The sequence below is a fragment of the Triticum dicoccoides genome, chromosome 5A (genome assembly GCF_002162155.2).
Source record: "Triticum dicoccoides isolate Atlit2015 ecotype Zavitan chromosome 5A, WEW_v2.0, whole genome shotgun sequence".
Classification (NCBI taxonomy): Eukaryota; Viridiplantae; Streptophyta; class Magnoliopsida; order Poales; family Poaceae; genus Triticum; species Triticum dicoccoides.
The window spans coordinates 89,274,234-89,299,001 of NC_041388.1; the positions used below are offsets into that span (position 1 = coordinate 89,274,234).

General features: G+C 46.5%; 1 protein-coding gene across 1 annotated transcript in view; it reads right to left on the reverse strand.

Annotated features, from left to right (window-relative positions):
• Positions 1-1,244: 1,244 nt before the first annotated feature.
• LOC119299586 (endoribonuclease Dicer homolog 2a-like) overlaps positions 1,245-24,768 on the reverse strand; it is a 40,317-nt gene continuing 16,793 nt past the window's right edge. The window contains exons 6-20 of the mRNA XM_037576772.1: positions 18,436-18,561; positions 18,137-18,272; positions 17,603-17,693; positions 16,691-16,883; positions 16,446-16,606; positions 15,383-15,601; positions 15,052-15,278; positions 14,089-14,363; positions 13,553-13,971; positions 13,377-13,480; positions 8,440-8,636; positions 7,800-8,009; positions 4,581-4,994; positions 2,632-2,910; positions 1,245-1,953 (exon numbers count right to left, since the gene is read on the reverse strand). Of these exons, the coding sequence (XP_037432669.1) occupies positions 1,612-1,953; positions 2,632-2,910; positions 4,581-4,994; positions 7,800-8,009; positions 8,440-8,636; positions 13,377-13,480; positions 13,553-13,971; positions 14,089-14,363; positions 15,052-15,278; positions 15,383-15,601; positions 16,446-16,606; positions 16,691-16,883; positions 17,603-17,693; positions 18,137-18,272; positions 18,436-18,561 (3,393 nt within the window). The 3' untranslated portion in view covers positions 1,245-1,611. The remainder of the gene's footprint in view (positions 1,954-2,631; positions 2,911-4,580; positions 4,995-7,799; positions 8,010-8,439; positions 8,637-13,376; positions 13,481-13,552; positions 13,972-14,088; positions 14,364-15,051; positions 15,279-15,382; positions 15,602-16,445; positions 16,607-16,690; positions 16,884-17,602; positions 17,694-18,136; positions 18,273-18,435; positions 18,562-24,768) is intronic.

Here is a 24,768-nt window from a genome sequence, read left to right on the forward strand (position 1 = left end):
GCCCCTGGTTGTACACCTTGTCACGCCAAGTGTTCATCTTATACTCCATAGCACCCGAAGTGTGCATTGCTTGGTTCCTTCGGCCAAACTTGATCCAGGCGCCAACGCACCGGACCTGCATCAACGTGTCCATCACACGTGTGCACCACTCGTAGTTGGGGAATGTGAGCCACAAATCATGCTCAGAGCCTCATACTGTAATTTGCTACTCAGTTAAATTGTGTGAAAGTGTGCTGCATATCAGTGAAATGAGCTGAAATGGAGTCTTATAAATACTCCCTGTCAAAAAAAGTATTACATTATGAGACAGAAGGAGTAATGAATATATAAAATATGGGAATTTTTTATAAGGTGCTAGTTCAGGGAATTTGACTTCCCACAATAAAGCCATTACAAAAATTTAGAGGACCCTTTAGTTTTTTTTTGGACAACTCGCATTTCAAAGTATTTCATCCAAAAAAATTACACATATACACATCACATCCTTGTATACTTGGTAAATCATATATATTTTTTAACCGAGAAGTTTAAATTTTGAATTTTTCGAAAATTTCAGCCTCCATGGAGGCCGAACTCCAAAACGCTCTACTCCCTTTAAAACCATTATAAAAGCCCAATCTTTTAGCGAATACAATGCGGCTTGGTGTTTCCTATAATACAATGCGGAGCGGTGTCGGAAACTCGACAATGGTTGCTATAGTCGGCTCTTCTTCAGCGTGTTTGCGAAATTGCCTCAACTGGTCTGTAGTCGAAGCTACAATGGCGATGCCCGGTGGTGTAGATGACGGGCAGCAGGTTGTTTGTTCGGTTCTTCTGCGACGGCAGCCATGCCTAGTTCTCTGTCGCAGTTCTTTGTCAGAGTAATGGCTGCGATGTCTAGTCGCAAGTGGCTAAGTCCTAGCATTGATCTTCATTTAGCTCCATGGGACTTCTACAGTGGATTGAGTCGACGTTCGCCTACCGTAAAGTCAAAGTCGTTTACTTAATGGTGATGACATCACTAGAAGAGAAATGATGATGACATGCATGCTGTCTTGGTGAGGCCCTCTTTGTAATGGTTTGAGTGGGTATCTTTGTGTGCCACTCAGCGGTTGTGACGGTTTTTCACCCAGTTTTTCATAATTAACTAGGCAATCTAATTTTTGCTCGGTTTTTCGTAATTAACTTTACAACTCTTTTCTTCTTGCAGGAATCCTGCCATTTCAAAAATAATAATACAATGACCTGCACTTATCTGTCTCCTCTAAAAAAGATACGTGCACTGCAGTGCCCGATGGAGAGAAAAGATCTTCCAGCGTCTCACTCAAGAGTCAAGATTGTGCTTACAACTGTACAAGTAGAAAAGTAGGAATACTATAGCATTGGCGTCTGTACCATGGCTCTGAGAGACTATGCCCGTACTTTACAGATGTGCAGTTCAATAGATGCTTCCTAGATCATGAACAAACCAGATTTCATGATCTAAATATTCACAAGCAATAATTGAGCTGCACATTTGTCAAGTACACGCTACTCCCACAAAAACTTGAAAAGGCTACCTACAGGCTAGTTACAATACAAGTGAAGTCGGAAGGAGCTATACAGTGTTAGATCATTTGCAAATGCAGCGTGTCATGGTACTATAGCCTTCAGATTATTTAGCAGCGACTTCGCTGCAAGCTTTTTGGCGACAATCTTATCAGGGCCAGTTTCTGTTGCTGTGTAGGTAGTGCCTTCTACCTGTACCTCCGCAACCACCGAAGATACTCCATCTTTGTGGGCCTTTGTGTAAGAACTGCTATAAGACCTGCGAGCACAAAATTCCTGCAGCAGTTTCACTGGGTCACGCTCAACCGTCTCCGGCGTCGCAAGAGGCTCCAATAGCTGTTTCATGCTTTTCCAAACCACCTCTTTGTCATACTTGCTGTCAAGATAAATGGCACCAGCTAATGATTCAATAACATCCCCAAGAACCTGTTTTGTTTGCAAATAAGCAGCAGGCAAAACGTCAGTTATGTGACGTTAATGAAAAGAATCCACAAGTGGACAAAAATATAGGATGCATATGAAAATCTAGACACTGTATCCAGATTATAGAAAGCCTATAGAGCAACCACGTCTCAAGACTCTCAACAATAGTTGTTCCGAACACCCTGCACAGTTTTAGAACTTGAATTTGTATTTCAACTCATATTCTAGTCCAAAGCTAATGAACAAACAGCATGTTGAAGGAAAAGAGGTGATAGTTTTGTCATCAGCCATTGCCTTATCCCTATTAGATACGTGATTCAATAACCTGAATCAAATATTTGTTATCCAGGCAATGATGTGTATTTGCATACACAAAAATGTAAGCCAACAGGCAAATTTGGATCGGTAATAGGTCGCCTACAGTCGCACTCAAAAGTTGGAAGGTGATATTTTACAGATTAAAATAAGGAACTGCACAGTAACCAGTACCAGCCTAGGTTAGCTGTGAGTCTGGTGATTTTGTATCCCTGTCTTGCAACCATGGAATGACTGGTACATATGTTTTGAGGGGTTACTGAAAGAGTACAGGCAAATACCAGACCAAGCAAAAGCAGAAGTGCAAGAAAGCATGGAATGAATAATAACTGTACGGATCAAAATCATCAAACAGAAGAAGAGCACCTTGGGTAGACCAATGCCAGCTTCCCAACCATGTGATGGACCTGTAAATGGCTGCTTAAAATTCTCAAAGTAGTAAGCCATCCTTCCGTGCAATTGTAATGACGAATGAAGAATGTGCTTGTTTAGTCCTGCTTTAGCAGCTGCATGCGCATAGCAATTGTTGTTGACGGAAGCAGATCTAAGATCTGTCAACAATTCTGGAGTACATTCAGGGTACTGATTGTAGAAATATATAGTGAAGAGATGGTCCAACACAGCGTCACCGAGAAACTCAAGCCTCTGCACAAGGGCATAAAATTGTAAGAACATCACTCAAAGAAATTACCCAACTATTTATACAGCTTGATATAGACTTCAATTCAGCTACAGTGTATATTCTTCAGACTGCTACAATTGAATTTGCATACCAATAGAGTCAACCATAGCAACCAAAAGTTTCTATCAAATCTCACGTTCTCGCTAGTCGCTAGTCTTCAAAATGACTAATATAAACTTTTGTGGTGTCATCAAGACAACAAGAACTTCTCATTCTTTCATCAGATTGTAGAAGTGTAGGCTACCATAAACTGGAAGGGTCCACTTTTTGGCACCCCAATTGTATAAGTGGGCTACCATAAATCAGCTGGGTCGATTTTCTGGCACCTCAGTTTCAGTCCAGCCCACTAAAACATTTTAAGTGCATCTAGTTATATCTGAAACATCAATATGCAAAATCTAAATTTGTGATTACATAAGCCAGACATGGTGTAGTAACAAAAAGATCTTACTCGCAGACTACTAATCTTATCTCTAATCTGAACTAAATGATTTTACTTATGAACAATGTAAATGGAGGATCTGCATGTAAGAATTCCACAAGGTACTGCTTATTTCAACAGTAGCAGAGCCACTGCAGCTTGCACATGACACCGTTCACTGGCGGAGCTACAGCCAGGCCAAATGGCCATGGCCCGCCCAGCCAATAGCAAAAACAGTGAGGGGTTAAGATCAGACTGGGTCATGAGAGGACAAATAGTGGCCTTTCCTTTGTACTGGCCCGCCCAGATTCGATACTATAGCTCCGCCACTGACACCGTTACTTACCGTTCACAGTTATTTATCCATCAAGCAAACTTGTTAGGTGAGTCAATAATTCTCTTCTTGAATGAGCAAAAATATGTGTTGTATTTCCCGACATTTTTAAAAGGTTAATATAATATAATACTACCTCCGTCCTGGTTTATTGGTCCCCATTGTATTCTGTGTCAAATTTTGACCATAAATTTAACAAATAAAATGTTCATGCATGTCACCAAAAATTATATCATTGAAGACTATGTTCAAATACAAATCCAACTATATTATTTTTGTTGACATGCATTAATATTTTGTCAGTTTAAATCTTTAGTCAAAATTTGGCACAAAATACGAAGGGGACTGATAAACCAGGACGGAGGTAGTACTGTCATGTACTCCCTCCGTCCCATAGTATAAGAACGTTAAGCTTGAAAAACGTTCTTATACTATGAGACGGAGTAGTATTTCACTAGGCTTAGTCTTGTATCCTCAATAATTATCTTCTTGAATGAGCATACATATGCGTTGTTGTGTTTCCTGACACTTTTAAAATGTTAATATAATACAATAATGTCATATATTTCATTATGCTTAGTCTTGTATGGATATAGTTCAGCTGGATATTAACTACTAGTAGATTATATTCATGTATATCACAATATATAAAAAATGCATCAAATATTATTTTCTATAGACTTCATGCATTAAAGAAACTTAGTGCGGTTGCATAGCCAATTTATCCCACATGCAGGCACGTAGTGCCATGGTTACCACTTACCAGTGTAGCAACAGTGTTTATATCTTTGTACTTGATGAAGAAGGAAGTTCTATGAAAGATAAAATAAGGAGCTACTGAAACTAAGATAAGGAGGTCCAGAGGTTTTCATATCAACCTGATAGCATGCAGTAGCGCCAGCAGTCTGGTATGACCCATGTGTCAATGCTTCCACCAGCAATGAGGTATCCTTGAACTCATAACCAAGAATCATTTCCAAACTTCTCACATTGATGAACTTTTCGGATTTTAATACAATCTTCCTTTCAAGTGGAATATTGCTGTGAAATTCTATATCCAATCCTAATGATTTTAAGAAAACAAATGCAGCCTGTTCTCCGGCAGCACCAAGGTAGGCTCCAATCAACGCCTCAACTGTATCTGCTATTCTCTTACTTCTAACAGACATTTTTCTCAAAGTGTGCATATCATTGGAGCTTAAAAATGAAATTTTGCTGTTACCACACATGTCGTAACCAAGCCCTGGAATGATCCAACCTTTTGGGTTAAACTCTTCCCCTTGAATGTAACCCTGGCAACCAAACAGAAGGGGAACTAATGTTATCTAGCAACTGATAAAAAAATAATGAGCATATATGAGTCCTAATTCTGTGCAGTGTGAGAAAAAAAGATGCTAGTATATTAAAGAAAAAAGGCAGCCTCCTGGTGCACGTAGCTCCCGCTTGCACAGGGTCCGACCACTTTGGGTCTTCTGTATGCAGCCTTTCCCTGCATTTCTGCAACAGGCTGTTACCAGGATTACCCGTGTCCTCATGGTCAGAAGGCAACAGCTTTACCACTGCGCCAATGCTCCCCTTCCATGCTAGTCTTTACCTAATAATAAAAGGGTGATCGCTTCTTCCTCCTAAATTTTCGTCCGTTTCGTACGTCAAGAAAATTTCGTCTGTCGTACCGGCAGCCACGTCCTGATAAAAAATTCCAATAGAATAGAACCCGGACTCGAACCTTGCTGGTTCAACCATAGCTTCGACCCACCAACCATCTCATCCATCCAATGTTCACGTATGAAGATAGGAATTGTATTTATTATTGACTACCAACTAAGCAATGATTCCTCACATTATTAGTCCCACATCGCTCCTTCAAAGCAATTTTCATCAATTTATATACAGTAGAGAGTTGCCCAGAATATGAGCAAGACGCCTAAAAAGGACCGGAAATTGAAGGAAAGATGAATCCTTGAGGAGTGAATTGTGCACACTCCAAATCATACAGGAAAGAAAGATGAATCCTAGGGAGGGATTTTGGACGTTACTTGATTTCAGGAGGTATTAAAGTTTCAGAATTATTGAAGATTCAGAAGGGATGTGTACGCTGCAAATTAAAGGAAAGGACAGATGGATTTGGAATAAAAGGAAGGAATTGAGCCCGTCTTGGCTATCCTTAATTAAAGGATGGAGTTCAGAAGGAATGTGTGTACGCTGCACATTAAAGGAAAGATGGAGTTACGTGTGTGCTGCAAATGAAAGGATCAATTTGGCGTATTCATGTGCGTGCGTGGTTGTGTGTTCCGACCGGCTGCAAAGATCAATCAGCCTGTGTATGTGCAAAACCGGAGCGAGCCGGAGATCGTCTACTCGCGTGCACTGCGCCTACTGTACAAAAGGGAATGAAGGGATGGTGACGGTGTTCGAGATGATTTACTAATTTCAAGGGTATGACAGTAAAATACCTTGATGTTGCTGCCTATGAAGTAAATCAATTGCTTAGTTTATCAAAGTCGCTACATGGCATTGTTCTTTTGAGGTCAGATTTCTCCTCTGCAGAAAGTAACCACAAATTTCTCCTTCTCTGTAGGAAGTAATCTCATATTTCTCTTTCTTTGCAGAAAGTAACCTCCCCGTGGTAAGATTTTGTTTGCTTTTCCTTGACGAAAAAAATACAACTATTTGGTAATATCATTTTCTTAGTTACCAAAGGTAAACCGTCCGCAACATGCCAAATATGCGGATTTAATTCATGTGAACCGAACTACTGTATGATTGTATTCCTTTTTGCCAACTTGACATATGGCATCTTCGCAAATCATTTCCGGTAGCTTCAATCGAATAGTGCTCCTAGATTTTACAGCAATTCATCGCTTCCAGTAGTTTGATGGGTTTTTTTACACTGGAATTTTTTTAATCTTATGATATATATTTCTATTCCAAAAAAGTTAGTTTGTGTAGCAGACTGAAAACAATTGGATGTTGATGTAATGGTGGTCTGAGATTATTAAGTGTGAGCACATGTGCATGCATATGGGTGCTTTCGACTGGTGCTAAATTCAGTAATTAAAACAAGATCTCATCTTCATGAAACTAGCAAAGGGGTAGATTTAGAAAAAAGATATGCCGTGACTTTTTGAAGTTTGCCACCCAATCCAAGCATCATAAAAAATAAGCCTTACTATTCAAAATGATGAAAAAAACTATTAATAATTTTCAGAGGTATTAAATCGTTTATCGCACATAAAAATAATTAACCAGTTAGAATCTGACCTAATAAAATTGAGCTAGATATTATTTTCAAAATGGGGTGGTGCTGAAATAGAGAGGTGCACATTCGTGAGGTCTTAAGCAATGCTTGTCAGGGATGTGTGATATTGTTTTTCTCCCGTTGCAACGCACAGGCATGTTTTGCTAGTATATTGTAAAAGGAAAATAACAGTGGGGCGGAAGCCTTTTTCAGTAAAAGGAAAACAAACAGCATGCAACTTTAGCAGTGAATATTTTTTGTTCACATGGAATTTATATTTGTTTGCATAAACATGGAATTTGTGTTTCATTGCATAACCTGGTCTTAGCCATGTCATACCAGAAAGTAGGAACAGATATAGCAATGCCAGAATTGAATGTATTAGCAAATCGTTCGCTGCCCAGCCCCCAGCTTAGGAAAAATCTGCACAAAAGATGACAAGAAAATTGTATCCTCGATACCCTCCAGGAACAGCCCAGCTCACTCGTTGGCAGTTGAGCCACTGCTCAGATAGTGCATGCAAGTGGAACAGATAAGGGAAACCCCAGACCCACCAATGCTAGTGAGAGAACATAGGTCGGACCAACCTTCAGTTTTTGCACAAGGTGATGTGTCGGCTCTATATATTTGTTCCTTTGGCCTACGAATTACAACTGGAAACAGCACTTCCCTTATTTTTCCTAAGCTGTGGGCTAATGCGGAACACTGCCTAATGTTGAGACAGCAATTAGGTATGTCCAAACATGGTATGCATAATTAGATAATGGATGTGAAATAATTTTGGGCTCCATAATGCAGCATGACATTGCAAGAGCAAATATACTTCAGAACAAAATGACTAGCTTAAAAACAAAATTACCACAAGATTGTTGCTGCAGGCCAGCTGGCATAGAGCTGCATTGGAGATCAGGTTTTTCTTCATCTTGGTTAATGTTCCCTCATGCTGAAGCTTGTATTTGCCATACAAATGTTGTGTGGCGACGTACTTGAGGAAAGAATCCCCAAGAGTTTCTAATGATTCCTGTGAAAACTCCTCTTGGCATTCCTTGGTTGTTACTGCTTCTAGAATCTGTAAGTGAGTTGTAAATATATAAAGAAAATTCCAAGTATAAGAAATACTCACTGGGAAGAATTCCAAGTTAAATATTCAGAGTCCCATGTATACTGGCTACAGCATCAAGGCACTCCACTATGGACTAACCAGTCTCAGCCCTATATATTATTGTAATGATAAACAACAATGAAAAATTAGAGCTTATGTTTCACTACTGTCAGGGCCTCCCCAATAGCTTTCGGTAAAAAAGAACTTATGTTTCACAATGGAAAACTCAAAGCTGGTATTCTTGCTCCAAACCTAGAAAAGTAGCACACTCACATTGACATGAAATATCTATTCTGAAAACTTAAAAAGGGGGGAAATACAAGTTCCCTTCTGACATGTAAGAATATATTAGCTATAAGTTGGAAATCAAACAGAAAATTTTGATCAGAAAAGGAACCTTCAGAGCTGGTATGGCGAACTGCTGCATTGTTGGGCCCAGTTGATCTTTCAACTTTGCTGAAAGAAGCAGACATTGGATGCGGTACATCACAGAAGGAATGACCGAGAAGCTGTACAGAGTATTATTAGACACCGGTGACATGACTAGTCTGCAGAGCTCAGGTGGCAACTCAACACCATGTGAAGTGCGCGATTCTACAACAAGGAAAGGTATGATCAAGTCAGTCATGAGCGCAGCTGTAACAAACAAGCTCTTCTAATTGAAGTATGGTCAACGTAAGTTACTCATTATGCATATTCAATCGATAGTTATGCAAAATATACATGCTTCCTAAGGCCCCTATTTTGGGAGGGCTTAAGCATGAACGGCTAGATTCTGTAACAAAGTATGATCTCATGATCGCAGCTGCAACAACCAATCTCTGGTAAATAGTATGATCAATTACTGATAAGTGTTTAATTCTAACTCATTGTGCATGTTTCATTAATAGTTATGCAAAAAGATATGCATGCTGCCCATGAAACCTAATTTAGGTGATATACAGCGCAGGCCTCCAGAAACTCCAGCGCATAGCGGGTGGTTAAAGCGTGCTGATAATGTCAAGAGAGGTCTGTGTAGACCAAACATAGCATGGGAGTAGTCAGTAAAAGAGAAATCTGAAGGACTGGAATATCACCAAAGAACTAGCCATGGACAGGGCTGCGTGAAAGTTAGCTAGCCACGTGCAAGAACCATGAGTTGGTTTCGAAATCTTATGGATTTCAGCCCTAGCCTACCCCAACTTGTTTGGGACTAAAGGCTTAGTTGCTGTTGTTGTTGTTGTTGTTGTTGTTGTTGTTAAGCACGAGCTTAAAAAATAAAAAACATATGACCCTACTCAAGATGCTTATCACCTTCAAGCATTCCAACATAGGGGGCAGCCTCTGCTAATTCTGGGGAGTGAGGATGGTGAAGGCTGAAGCCAGTCACTACCAAGTTCTGTAAGAACCCCTATCCAGAAAGCAATTTATCCAAAAATTGCTGCTGCGCCCCTCTGTGTCCACATTTAGGCCTTTTGAGCCATACCTCTGAGTCTATCGAAGTGTTGACTTCCTTCCCGCGCCACACATGACAGGGGGTGTTGAAGTGTGCCCTTTCCATCAGTTCGGACTTTTGGTTGGGTTGGCTAGTGCATGAAGCTTAACGGTACCACACCTGTGTGTGTATATATACTGGCCTATGGCCACCTGGGAGTACTAGTTGACATTTCCCTAACATGGTATTAGAGCCTAGGGTTTTTTTACCACACTTGTACGTGTATATATACTGACCTATGGCCACTTGGAATACAAGTTGCAATTTCCCTAACATGGTATTAGAGCCTAGGGTTTTTTCCTCCCCACGCACGCACAACTCCCCAGCGCGCCGGAGGAGGGCACGGTGCACACGCTGAAGGAGGGAGTGGTGCACACACCGGAGCCGGCGACATGTTATTTGTATATGTCAGTTGAATGTGCATGATGCTTTATCTTTTGTTCATGCAACTTGTTTAAAAAAGCTGTCCATGACTGCTTTTGAAATGATATGAAACGTTTTAATCCAAGTGTTTGAATGAAGTACGAAAAAAATTTGGAGGCTGAGATATGGTGACTGACCAGTTTGCACGTCTCCAAAATTTCATGGAGCATGCTCCATATGCATTTTGGCGACTGCACATGGCAACTTTGCTAGAGTTGCTCGTATCAATTTGGCAACTCAACAGCAGTGGTTTCCAGCCCCTTCTCAACAAGATGGTCAGCAAATTTGCAGGCTAGATAACTAAGACCGTGTCCAAAGGCAGTAGAATCATCATGATACTGTTAGAGTACGTAATGGGCCTAATGGCCTGGGCTGGCGGTATAGCCATTAGTCTTAGGGTTAATTAGAGATAGGGGTCGCTTGCTTAGGGGTCAAGTAAGCCTTGCTTGGGAGTCAAGTAAACCTCTCTACATAAAGAGAGGAGATGTATCAATCTAATCAAGCAAGAATTAAGAAGGAAATCCCTTCCATCTTGCCCGGCCGTGGGCAAAAGGCCCCCGGCCGGCCCTCTCGCGCCCTCCTTCTAGCAGCGCCATAACAATTTGGTATCAGCTAGCTTCGGTTCGATCATGTCTTCACCGCCGCCCAACCCGTCTCTTCCGCTGCCGGGATCCTCCGTTGCGCCCGCCCCCGCCGTCCTCACCCCGGAGGTGTCCGGGGCGCTGCGGGACCTAACCTAGGCGGTCCAAGAGATCCGCTGTTCTTGGCCGGGTCCTACAGGCCGCACCCGGCTGCGCCGCCCATCGCCGCTACCGCGCCACCGTGGCTGCCGTGGCAGCCGCTGCACCAGGCGGCCTCCGCCACGCTTGCTGGGCCGCGGTAGCTACCATCCACCGCCCTGCCCTGGCTGCAGTGGCAGCCGTCGCTCTTGGCGGCCTCCGCCGCGCCCGGCGCTTCGCCGCAGCAGCCGCTGCCGCTGCCCCAGGGCGTCCCCGCCACGTTTGCAGGGCCGCTGCAGCAGCCGCTACAGCTACCATCCACCGCCACCACCGCCCCGCCCTGGCTACAGTGGCAGCCGCCGCTCCTGGCGGCCGCTCCTGGCGGCCTCCACCACGCCCAGCGCTCCGCTGCAGCAACCACCGCCGGTCAGCTCCGGCCCCGCATCGACCGCGCTGGCGGGAGTCCCGATCCACCAGATCAAGTTCCCGCCATTGCCATTACCGCTTCCCCAGGGCGTCCCCATCCAGCAGATCAAGTTCCCGCCATCGCCGTCAGCGCTTCCGGCTTGGATCACTACCCGCCATGTGTCAGTGACGGTGAGGCTGCAGGCTGCTGCGTGCGGCCTCCTAGTGCGTCGGCGTGTGCGGGAGATGCGTGGTCTGCAGCTGCCGCTCCTCCCAGCTGCGCTTCGCTGCGCAAAGGACCTCAATCTCGTCCGCTGCGCCAGGGATCTTGGGCATGCTGTTTCCCCCGCGAGCAGCGACCTCAAAGTCTTCGACATCGGCGGTTGGGGGCCGCACCCCTCCTCGTCATTCTCCATCGCAAGCCCTCCACTCTTCTCTGTGCGGAGCAGACCAACAGCCGTCCGGCAGGGAGAAGGCAGGGTGCCACCGACAGGGGCGCGCGTAGCACCACTGCATTCCGCCGGCCGACGCGAGGGCGCCTCGGCTGGTCGCTCTTGCGACCACTTCCAGGTGGCCATACACATGCACTCCTTTTGTCTAGATGGTGTCCATGGGATCCAGGTGGCTGTACACGTGCACGTCTGACGTGCGGATGGTGTCCACATTTTGTTAAGGGGTCCAAAATAAATCGTCCCAGTCCATTTCAGGTTGAGAGTAATAAAACAAGCCGAGATGTAAAAGGCTTGTTTTTAGGTGTTAGGTTTGTGTTGCGTCGAGTCATGGTTATAAGTTGGTTAGGCTGCAGCTCGAGGACGAGCTGCATGTCCAAGTGGGGTGTAGTGTTAGAGTATGTAATGGGCCTAATGGCCTGGGCTGGCGGTATAGCCTGTTAGTCTTAGGGTTAATTAGAGATAAGGGTCGCTTGCTTAGGGGTCAAGTAAGCGTTGCTTGGGAGTCAAGTAAACCTCTCTATATAAAGAGAGGAGATGTACCAATCTAATCAAGCAAGAATTAAGAAGGAAATCCCTTCCATCTTGCCCGGCCGTGGGCAAAAGGCCCCCGGCCGGCCCTCTCGCGCCCTCCTTCTAGCAGCACCATTTGCAGCACTGACTCAAACATTTCTTGTCAAACATAGTAAACTGGATGCGCGGCGCCATGATCAAGAAAATCAAGAATTTCCTTTGGCGGCGTCGGAGAGAGGCCAATGGGGGCAGCTGTGCGGTGGCGTGGCATGACGTACGTTGCCTAGCTGAATTTTTTGGTCTTGGTATAAAAGAGCTCAAAAAGTTCGGCCGGACACTTAGGGTGCGCTGGTCTAGGTGAACCTTCAAAGCCTTCGACAAAAATTCTGCTGAAGGATAAATGGAAAATTGTCATGTTGCTGGGCTGGTTCATGCCGCCTTGAAGGTCATTGTTGGCAATGGAACACGAGCCAGATTCTGGACTGAAAGGTGAATCAACGGTTCGCGCCGGTCTTAGTTGCCGCGGCCCTGCCACACACATTGAAAAGAAGGACATTGCCTGAAGCCCTGGGGAGGTAGGATGGATCCATGATATCTCAGGAGCTCTCAACACGCAAGGGATCGTGGAGTTCATCGACATAGTCGAGGTCATCAACGCCCAATCCCCAATACCTGACACCAAAGATCAGCTCATGTGGAATGGGCCTTGTCCAAGTCATATGACTACACCGCACATTCTACTCGTCACACTTTCTTTGCCGGCCACCAAGGGAAAGAAAGTATGAACAGGCAGCGAGGCGATGCTCAACTCGATCATTCAGGGCCAGAAAGTGTCTGATTCTTAGTTTGGTGAGACCTAGGGGAAGACCAAGGTAGCAAAAGGAAAGCAGTCAATTTTGCATCGAGAAAGGACAGCCAGATGATGCAGGGGAAGACCCAGGTATGCAAAGGGAAGGAGCCCATTGTGCATGCAAAAAGGCTTGCCGGATGGCGTCTTGTCTTCGCAGACACAATGGGGAGGATGCATGATTTGTGAAAGTTGACACATACTAAAATTCATTGTTAAGAGAATTCACATTTTAGGACAGGATATGATTAGCTGTATAGAACCCCAGAAGGGTGCGTAGTACACTCTGATTTTACAGCATGAACACACACCAAGTTCAAAGTTAAAACAGCTTGAAGGTTTGCCACGACCCACATAATAATCGGGTCATACTCAGTTATAGACGATCAGAAACTGCAAATCAGCATCTGCAGAATGCCCAGACAGCGGTTGGCAGCACCCATGTAATATGAAAGAATGACTAAAAATACGCTTCTAATAAAGCATGCATGAGTCAAAACTAACCTTTTTTATTTTTATAATGGCGCTTCTGGAGGAAATTCCGCACTTCAACAGGATTCTTGGCTGCCAACAGGGGTTGATTTTCATGTGTTAGACTGAGTCCATGCCTGAAAAAGCAATCAGTGAGGACATATATATTCGGGTGCAGATAGATTAACACTAAAAGGACAAACTTATACCTAGTATTGAAATAGTTTATGTAGGTAAGGGCACTGCCATCACGAAGGTGCAGAAGAGATTTGGAATTTAAGTCAAGGAACCCATTAACAGCATAGAATTTGCTATTGTGAGGGGTACAAACAATGGAATTTTGAAGCATGCATCTGCACAGAGGACCATCTTTTGTTTGCAGTAAATCAACTTGTTTACAAGAATGGCAATGTCTGATATCCTTGTTACTGGCATCATATACTTGCGAGGTCGAGAACTTGATACTGCACCAATCAACTTTGCCAGAAACCAAGGGTAGCAGTAGATAGACAATTCCAATGGACACTTGCATCTCATGGGAGTATTTAACAGCGTTAATGACCTCAGAATGGTCTTTATTAATAAGCAAAGAAAGAATAGTAGTCTGAAATCTTCTTGCCATAACTACCTGAAGAAACAAACATTATGCTATTCATCACGAAGACTAGCACAGAAAAAATTCCATTGATGAAACGGAGGAAGGACTATATAAGAATGATAATATCAAACATAAGCCCCAACTTACCTGTTCTTGATTCAAATGAATGATTCCCACATATTTCATGGCAACACTAGCATTGTCTTGCTCACCAAACAATTTTAGTGAGGTAGAGACAAAGTCTGGTCCCAAATCACATTTCACAGCTAGAAGTATATCATTTGGACAATAAGTTGTTTTCAAGCACCCTTCTACTGAAATCTTGTAGCAATAATATATTCCAAGACGAGAAAAGGATAACCAATTGTACACAAATTCCTCTGGAAAGTACTCAGGCTGCTCGTGTTGGTATTTCTCAACAACTACAAGAACGATGAAGCAATGTTAATGCGCGAGGCCAATCCAATAGCATGTACATATTCATATTGAACAATATTATGCGGCAAAGAGGGAATACGTTTGCGACGAGTAACATTGTATTTTTCAATCTGAGTTCTTAGCCTACACTTCTCAAGTATAATGAAAGTGCAAAATCAACAAGTACCAAGTATAATTCATGTGAGATAACTTTGTACAGTTGAATATATTTCAATATGTTTGTACCAGAAGAGCCAATTGTAATTATGAGCCTAACCTACCATGCAACATGAGTACCATGACTATCTAGGATAAAATCATTTGGCATAGGTTGAATTTTGCAGTTTTTAAGAACCCAAAGAAGGCCCAAGTTGCTAACTGCAAGAAATTTTACAAACTAGATCAACTCAACATTATCAACTCTACCCTGAGAGCACTTTCTTCTCTTCGTGGTAGGCTGTCAGGAAAGAGTCTCTTTAGTCACCAACACTACAAATTAAATTACCACTATTACAACTTGCACAATGAACTAGCACAACCTGCATAATCAACCATCACAACTTGCACAATAACCTACATAATCAAACAGCACAACTGCATAGTAAACTCCCTGCACAATCCATCACAGCTAAATATGCATAAATTACAATAGCTGGACCAAGTGAATTAGTTAGTTTTTAATGATAAGCATACCAATGTCGGGTTCTTCTTCACATGGAAAACCAAATTCTGGTAACAGATAATCTGTTAGAGCGCCGACAGCATGTAATTCTCGGCAGGCTTTAAGACAAACTGCCTTTTTGAGGGCAGAAACTTCTCCTTCTGTATTAACAGCCTGCACAGGGCTGCTATTGGGAAGGTACAGGGTGCAAGTACGTAGTTCCTTGTCAATAATGAATCTCGGTAGAGGTTTAAAGTATCTGGGACAGAGATATAATCCATGAGAAACATAAGATACTTGTGCCAGAAAATGATTTGCAATATGAAACAGAAGGAACCATAATTTAAGATACATAGAACAGACTCATCAGATGGGAGCTTCGAGCAGAAAAAATAAATCAACTGGACACTGGAGTTCATAGTCACAGTTGCACCAGTGGATTCAACACGGTAATATTCTTCCTGCAACAAGGTGTCTTCAAGTGGTTGACACATAGTAGATGCAAGCTTCAGAGATGCTTCCCGCATTATTTGCCCGCTTGCAAGAAACTTCAGTGTCTTAGAGTGGGCCTCTGCATCCCCCCTGATACAGAAAGAACTAGAAGTTATGATGAGAACAAAGGTAAAGTAGGGGTTGCTTGTAGTTCAAGAGGAAACTGTACTAATAAATCAACTTAAGACACAACTTGAGTATATCAATTTTTTCACTGTAGCATGAATCCACATTTTGTAGCTAAATAGAAAAATGTGATCAGTAGGAATAGAATTAACAGATCTGATCAGACTACTGATAATAAAATAGGCACTGACTAGTTTCCACCAATAACCGAGCAAAAAATCGGACGGTTTTCTACTCAAATATAGTTATCTCGATTGAAAACAGATCCATACCATGTTATGGTTACCTGCGGTTTCCATACAGATCTGACAGGAAAACATATCAGAATTTGGAATCATACCGGCACTCACATCGCGCCAGCTTGCAATATTAAGTGAACACTAGGAAACACTAGTCAATTTTGGGTTCTTAATGAAAAAGCAAACAAGTGGCTTTTGAACTTGGCCTTTATTGATTGTTTCAGATTTGAACATATCAGGATTTGGAGTCATATCGGCAGTCCCATCAAGCCATCTCACAATATTAAGTGAACACTAGCATTTAACATCTAACCAGGTATGCTTAATCCAATATAAACAATTCAACTGATAAACGAAACGCACTGAGTAATATAGGCGAACAACAATTTACTGGTACTATTAACCAAGGATTATATACTGAGCACATGCTATTCAACTGATGAAGTGGGAAAAGCGGTGGATAATGTCCACAATATAGAAGACAAAGATTTTAATTTGCATGAAGATGAACAATTAAATAAAATTTGTGCTGGAAACAAAAAAATAGCAACAAAAATCAAAAGACATGCCTTCTAACAAGCAAAACATAGTCAGAGTTTGGCATCCGAGCTCGACCACGTGACTGTATAAAGCTGCGCCCAGTTGTTGGTGGATCAAAGCGAATTACTAAGTGACAACCTGGCACATTCAGCCCCTCCTCCAATACTTGTGTGGTCACAATTATATGTACCTACAGGAACATCCCTTTCCTATCAGAGAATTATCATGTCGTTTAACAGAATGTGAGCACAGGACAACAGTATTAATGGCGAACCTTTCCTCCTTTAAAGGCGTCAACAATTTCCGTTTGTTTATTTCTACTCTGGTTGTGAAACATAGGTCTGTTTCCTGCAATGTGTTTAATAATCCACCCAGGCATTTGATTGATAGTGGACAGGAGAGACTCCAATACAATGCTTGTAACAACTCTCTCGACAAATACAATGCATCTTAAGTCTTGCATGTGCCTGAAAGAGAGAGAGATTATTCTACTAAAACAAAATGAACTTAATGAGAAACTACACATGCACAAAAAAAGTGTTGTTTTAGTCACTAAATTCGTGTAGAACGAAGGAACTAATCACATTGACAGTGACCATGTGACATGTTTATGTAAGTTATGCACTGTACCATAGCCATCCCCTTGTCCAATATCTCTGTTTACTGGTCCATTTCTTGGATGTTACTTTTCAGAATCTCAACTTCATTTATACCCATGTCCCACTTTTTACTGGTCATTTCGCTGGACTGAGGCTGAAAGTTGATGTTTTGGGGAAAATGTAATTAGACAAAATGAGTACAGCACTATTGTTCACCACATTCTAATTAGATCGATCTTGGAACATCCAGGATAAATAGGCTAGACTAAGAGATACTCCCTCCGTCCAAAAAAGCTTGTCCCTCAAATGAATGTATCTAGCATCAAGTTAGTGCTAGATACATCCATTTGATACACAAGCTTTTTCGGACGGAGGAAGTACAAACTAAACCCTTGATACAAGTCCTCGTACATATGGAGATAGATAACTTGGATCTCAGGTAATCCTATCTTTCCTAACTACCGGGATATTATTCCCTAAACGGATAACTGGGGCACATGACAGTTGTAGCAAAGCCAATGCAATCAAGGGAGTAAATATGTGAACTAAATTGGCATACTAAATATAAGGTCCAAGTATTTTACCACCTGTATTCCAGAAGAAACTGAACAAGACAATGAACTTTAGGTGTCAATAACCCATCTTGCAAATCAGCTGCAAAATCTTCACCAATATGACCTATGAAAATAGCAGAGGGTCAAAAAAACCATGGTATAATAGTTAACTTTGTGTTTAAAGAGATCGATGGTATCTTTCACCTCATTTCAAGTTAGGATGATATATTCACAAGTGAATTTTAATTTGTTGTTGTATAACATTTTGCTTGATATATGGATAGCAGATGTGATATGATACAACATTAAAAGCAGAGCCATTTACGATTTGACAGACAGATACCAGATGTGATATGATACACCATGAAAAGCACAACAATGTGCTGTGCCATCACCAGGTATACACAACTTACGAATCGGTACAGTGCTTTACCGACAAATAATGATTACGAGTTAACAGTAGCAGCATTGGAAGAATAGTCATACACCAAATAACTCGTACAAAATTGACTTTCAGGAATATATAAGCTGAATAGACAAAACGAAAAATCACAACTGCATGTCTACCTCTCTTTGAAAAACATGAGAGTTCCCTGTATACTTCTTCACTATAGCTTCTAACAAAGCCTTCAACATTCTTATCCAGTTCTTCACCCCAGAAAGATAAGAATTGTTCGTTAGTTGTTGAGTGTATCTCAGCAGCCTGAAAATAATAATAATAAAGGTTAAGGCATTTCAGGGCTATAAGAATTGTTCGTTAGTTGTTGAGTGTATCTCAGCAGCCTGAAAATAATAATAAAAAAGGTTAAGGCATTTCAGGGCTACACAAATGTAATACAAGCATGCATCATTGTATGTTCTCACACCTTTGCTGCTAGCCATACTCCAAGATTAGCTGTGCAATATAAGAATGCCTTGTGTAATTTTGATATCCCTTTCTTCGCATTTTTCCGAGACAATCCATGTAGATTTGCCTTGAGGACTTCTAAATGCTAAGAGAATGTAAACAAGTTAGGTTACTGAATGTGTTAGAAGACAAGGCATGCATATACAAAAAACTACTATATCACACCAACACAAACAGAATGCCAGGGAAAAACAAAATGTGAAAACAATTGTATAGCAACTTTCCAAGTATGCAGACATGGCTGTATTTAATAAGAAAAGCAAATCATGCAATATAATTATTACTTCAACTTCCACTTGGACTAAATATAGATGCTAAATTTGATCATAGTTTATTATGTTACATAAATAGAGAAAATTATGCCAATATTATTTAAGAAAAAACCAACTTTAGGTCCTTGAGCTGTTTACCTTACCTCTGCTCAACTCACACCCTCAACTTCAAGGCCGTTAAACTTGCATCCCTCAAATATCAAAACCATGCAACTAAGCGCTGGGCCCTAAACTGACCAGGACCTAATGTCAGCAAGCTTTAGTGTACATGCCAGTGGTAGTCCCCTGATTTGCAATACTTTGCATGTATGGAGAACCGTTAGGGCTCTCTTCCTACGATGCATTGCTTTCTTACAAGTACTTGTGGCTGGACCTCTAACGTCACTGCTTGACAGTCGATAGGTTGGAGCGTCACAATCTCTGTGCTCTTTGTTCCCAGGTGTCGAATCAATGGAAAGTCGTGACCTCCTAGCCCAGGCCTCGACGCGCGTCTTCAGCCATCTCTTCCGCTCCGACCCCGGCTTCGACTTCGAGGCTGTGATAGCCCCCGTGCCTGAGGTGATCTACGACGCCCTCGAGGAATGGGTGGAGGACCACGTGGAAGCGCTGAGCGCACGGTTCGCCCCTGACAGCCGCGAAGACCGACGCGGAACCGAGGAACACCAGGGCGACGATGGCGAGGACAGCAGCATCACGTCTCCTTAGGTCGTCCATCTTTTCTTTCCTGCCGGTACCTAATTATGACCCCATGGGGGCGTGAGGAACATTTGCTGAAATCCTTAATGATGTATCGAGCAACTTTTGTGTTCTCCTGAGGCTTGCTTTTCCTTCATGTCTGCTTTCGCGCTTTATGTCATTAGAAGACAGCCCCACGCGGGGCTTGACCGCCGCTGGTATGCCAGGTCGCGATGCCTGGGCAAGGCCAGGAGGTGAGAGCGCCAGGGCTAGGGAGTGCTCCTAAGGCAAAAAGCTTGGGGGGCAGCGTGCTCATTGGCTCGCTCATGTGCGTCGCACAAGGACATTGGACACCAAGGCCTTGGTGGGGTGGTGCGCACGGGTGCAGGCCCGCGGCCTAGGGCCCGGCTACTTCGGCTCTTAGTGCCGTTGGGACTGACCCAAGCGTGAGCACCAAGCCCAACCCCCGCTCGCGCGTGGCTCATGAGGCTCTGGGCATGCGTAGTTGACGAAAAGAATGAAACCCAGAAAAACGCCACAAGAAAAACAAATTCCTTTCCTAGAGAAGACGCGAAAACCAGTCTTTACTTAGAGAAACTGCAAACTCGTTTACAAGCAAAAAGGAAAAGGCTACCGCGTCCGGCACCTTCATTGATCTTCCCACCAGCGCGGAGCATGGGACCTCCACTTGGGCATCGGCATGATCGTTGTTCGATCATTCCGCCAGCGCAGAGCATGGGGCTTCCACTTGGGTGTGGGTGGAAGCTCCCGCGAGGCCGTGGTGTGGCGCACCGGGAGACTCGGGGGCGTGTACAGCCCCACCTCATTCTTACGTGAGAGGGTCACGGGTAGAACTTGCGGAGGTGTTGGATGTTCCAAGCGTTCTGCACAGGAACTTCATCCTCCGTCTCCAGGCGTGTGGCGCCTGGCCTGGAGACGTGGGCGACCCTGAAAGGGCCTTCCCACATGGGCTAGAGCTTGTGGAGGCCCTCCCTGGATAGGATCCGCCTCAGAACGAGGTCCCCGAGCTCGAGAATGTGTGGGCGGATGTTGCGGCTGTGGTAGCGCCGCAAGGCCTGCTGGTACCTCGCGGCGGGAAGGGCGGCCTGACGGCAGGCCTCCTCGAGGAGCACAAGGTCAGCCCCCCGCGAGTCGTCCTAGCGCGCCTCATCGAATGCCAGGACTCGCAGGGAACCATGTTTGAGCTCGGATGGGAGGACCGCCTCGGCCCCATAGACAAGGAAGAAGGGAGTCTCGCCGGTGGGCTTCGTCGCGGTGGTGTGGATGGACCGCAATACAGACTGCAGCTCGTCCAGCCAGCCCTTGCCGCAGGCCTCAAGCTTCTTCTTGAAGCTCCTAGTCTTGAGACCCCTGAGGACCTCCGCGTTGGCGCGCTCGGCCTGGCCATTGCTCCGCGGGTGCGCCGCCGACGCGTAGCATATCTGCATTCCAAGGTTAGCACAGTATGATGTGAAGAGGCCGCTCGTAAACTGGGAGCCGTTATCAGTGATAATATAGTTGGGAACACCGAACCGGCTCACGAGGCCCTTGATGAACTTGACAGCCGAACCCGCCGAGATGGTGCGCACGGGCTCCACCTCCGCCCACTTGGTGAACTTGTCGATGGCGACGTAGAGGTAGTGGTAACCGCCAGCCGCGCGAGGGAAAGGGCCCAGTATGTCCAGCCCCCATACCACGAAGGGCCACGAGAGTGGGATCATCTGGAGTCCTTGCACGGGCTGATGGATTTGCTTGGCGTGGAACTGGCAAGCTTCGCGGGACTGGACCAGCTTGGTGGCGTCGCGGAGCGCCGTGGGCCAATAGAACACGATGCGGGACACCTTACCCGCGAGAGTACGCGACAAGGAGTGATGTTTGTAGTCTCCCCCATGGATGTCAGCTAGCAACTCACGCCCTTGTTCCTCTGAAATGCGCCGCGATGAGACGCTATTGGGGTGCTTGCGGTACAGCTCGCCGTCTTGTAAGCAGTAGGCCGTGGCCTGCCGAGCCACGCGCTCTACTTCTGCATCTTCCAGAAGGGTGCCATGGAGCAAGTAGTCCTTGAACTCCGTGACCCAGCTATCATCCTGAGGCTCCAACGCCAACAGCAAGCGAGCTCCAGAGGTCGGGCCGCAGTCGGGCGCACCCGTGGATGGTGCAGGCGGAAGCTTCTCGAGGAGCAGCGTCGCGCCGGTGGCAAGAGGCGCAGCTGATGGCCTGAAGAGCCTTTCTTCAAAGACGCCTGGGCTCTGGGATTCGCGGAGGACGCTCGCTTGGCGATGTCGTCGGCTTCCTTGTTGACGCCGCGCGGAATATGCTGCAACTCAAACCCAGGAAGCGCTTCTCGAGCTTACGTACCTCATCTAGGTAGGCCGCCATGTGCTTGTCTTTTGGCTTGTACTTTTTGTTGGAGAAGTTGACGAGGAGATGAGAATCACCTTGATGGTGAGGCGCTTGATTCCCAAGGCCGCGGCAGCCTTAAGGCCGCAATGTCGTTGGAGACCTTCTCGCCATGCTGGAAGCATAGCTGGACGGCATAGTAAAGCTTGTCCTCCGCTGGGAAAACAAGCACGACCCCATCCCCCGCGCCCTGTCTGGAGAAGGCACCATCAAAGTGCATGACCCACCCGGCAGGCACCTCATCCCCAGGCAGGAGGGACTTGTTGTCGGGTGGTAGGTGCGACATATGCCAACGGGTGGCTTATCATTGTGGGAGCCAGTAAGACGTCACCGGTGCCTGGAAGCGGGATGAGGCGAAGACATGCACGCCGGCGAATCTTACCCAGCTTCAGGGCTCTCCGTGGAGATAACACCCCTACTGCTGCTCTGCGGGGTCTCCGCATGATCACTAGATGAACAAGTGGCTACAAGATGCTCCTTGAGCTGTTTGGCGAGAAGAAGAAGGGCACGGCTAGCTCTCCTCTCCTCTCTATGTGGTGTCTAAAACTAGCTCAAATCAACCCTTTGCATGGGTGCCCCGAGGGGTTTATATAGGCCCACCCCCCGGGGGTACAATGGTAATCCGGCTGGGCGCGGGCCCTAGCCGTTTGTGTCTACGCTTGCCAGCTTCTGCGCCGGCTGCTGGGGCCCGCCGGCTGGTGGGTCCCGCCGGCTGCCGGCTCCTTGGTCGACAGGCAGGCCCCACTGTCAAGGGCCTTGTCGGTGGCTGGTTACTGTTGCCTCAAACCTGGTGACGAGGGCTTCGCCGAGGTAAGCGTGGCTACAGTGCCGCCGCCCGACGGGCAATCGCTGTAGCCTCACCTCGTCTTGTCTCCTTAATGGGGCGTCTCCTTCGAGGGAGGAAGCAAGCCGGCTGTGGGGAGCCGGCCCTGTCTTGGGCCGACTAGGGGAGGCCTGGCCGCCTTCGGGTGTCTCTTTGCCTGAAGGGGCCCACCGCCCGTGGGCCGCGCTGACAGCCCGTCGTGGGTGGCATCAGGGTCAACATGGCAACAGTGCCGCGCCGGACGGGTCATGGCCACCCCGTACAGCGCACTGTGCCTGGCGTGCTCCGGGATTCGGGGGTGGCAGGCTTTACTGTAGCCACGAACCGCCACATCGCCGTTATGTGGATGCAGACTTCGAGGGTACAATCTTGACCGTTTTGTGGGAGCCGGCTTCTTGGAGTCGGCCTTCTCACGGCCGGCTTCTTGGATCCGGCCCTCCCGCGGCTTTCTTCATGAGGGCTAAAGCCGGGCCGCCTTCCGATAGTCGGCCTGGGAGACAGCCGGCAAGGGGAAGGCGGCCCCACGTCTTGGATTCTTGAGGGCCGGATCGGCTCATAATTTTTTCAGAAGGGCCAGGGGGAGCCGGCTAGGCTACCCGTGGTCATTTACTCCGACAGTAGTCCCCGAAGCTGATCGAGCTTTGAGGCTGACAAAGGGAAGAGAAGCTTGGTCAGCTTCCTATCCTGAGGAGCCGGCTTTGCTTATGCGCGCCGTCTTCGGAAAGCTCCGTATCTTGTAGGCGAGAACGTGGGTCGGCCTACGAGCTGACCGCGCGCCACCCCGCGGGCCACGTGGCAAGGAAAACCTGCCAACGCACGCGCGTGATGGGACGCCGCCGCAGGCCCGGGCCCGCCACTTCTAGGCCTCGGCCCAAGCGCGGATCTTCTACGGCCCACAACGGACCGCTCGCCTTCCCGCGGCGGTTTTATTACGTCATTAGGGCGCAATAGTCGCGGGACGTGGGGGAGTGGGCGCAGTTGATCCCAGGTTCCCTCACACCACGCCTCCTCGGCTCCGCCGCACGGGTCTATTAGTAGGGGGAGGAGAGGGAGCGGCAGAGGCTCGCACGCTCTCCCTCGCTCCACCCTTTCTCACCTTCCTTCTCCTTCCTTCCGCCGCCGCAGCGACCCATTGCCGCGCCGCTCCGTCGTCGGACCTCTCGGTTCCTTCGGTCCCGCCGTAGCGGGGTCGTGCGCGTCTCCGCCGTCGCATCGCCTTGTTCCTTGTCGCGTCGCTCCCATGGCGTTGTCGAGCTCGTGGGACGGCTCCAACATCCACGAGGACCACGTTGAGTTCCTCCGCCGGACGCGGCGTCTGCCGGGCGAGAACTACGTGCGGGTTCGTCGTGCGCCGGCCAGGGAGATTTCGCCAGCACCGAAGGAGGGCGAGCGGGTAATCTTCCGCTCGCACTGCCTGCGCGGCTTCAGCCTCCCGGCGAGCGGATTCCTTCGCGTTTTTCTTGAGTTTTACCACCTCCAGCCGCATCACCTCACACCCAACGCGGTGATGCTGCTGTCGGCTTTTGTTACCCTGTGCGAGGGCTTTCTTGGGGTTCTCCCCACTCTCGAGCTCTGGGGAGAATTCTTCCAGTGCAAGCTCGGCACCGTTGTCGCGGGCGTGCCCGCCCCCTGCGAAGCCTTCATCGCCATGAGGCGGACGGGCGAGAACAATCCGTTCCCGCCCATCCCGCTGATCCAGTTGGTGAAGCTCTGGCAGAAGTCCTATTTTTACGTGAAGAACGTCGCCCAGCAAGGCGACTTCGTCAACCTGCCGGCTTACGTAGCCCGCCCGCCGGCTGGGAGGCAACCCTCGTGGAGCTACCGGGCCAGGTCGTTGTCTCAGGCCGGGAACGCAGCCGTCGCCCGGCTCCGGGTGATGATCCAATCGGAGGGCCTGACCGGAGCCGACCTGGTGGCCGCCTTCGTGGAGCGCCGAGTACTTCCGCTCCAAGGCCGGCCTCACATGATTTGTCAGATGAGCGGCCGCTTCGACCCGTGTCGGCTGAGCACCAGGGAGATGCCTCATGTCGAGGTGTCTTACATGGTGAACTACATCTCCAACTGCAAGCTCGCCGAGGATTGGCGATACGGCAAGGGGCCGTATTCTCGCGCTAACCCTCCG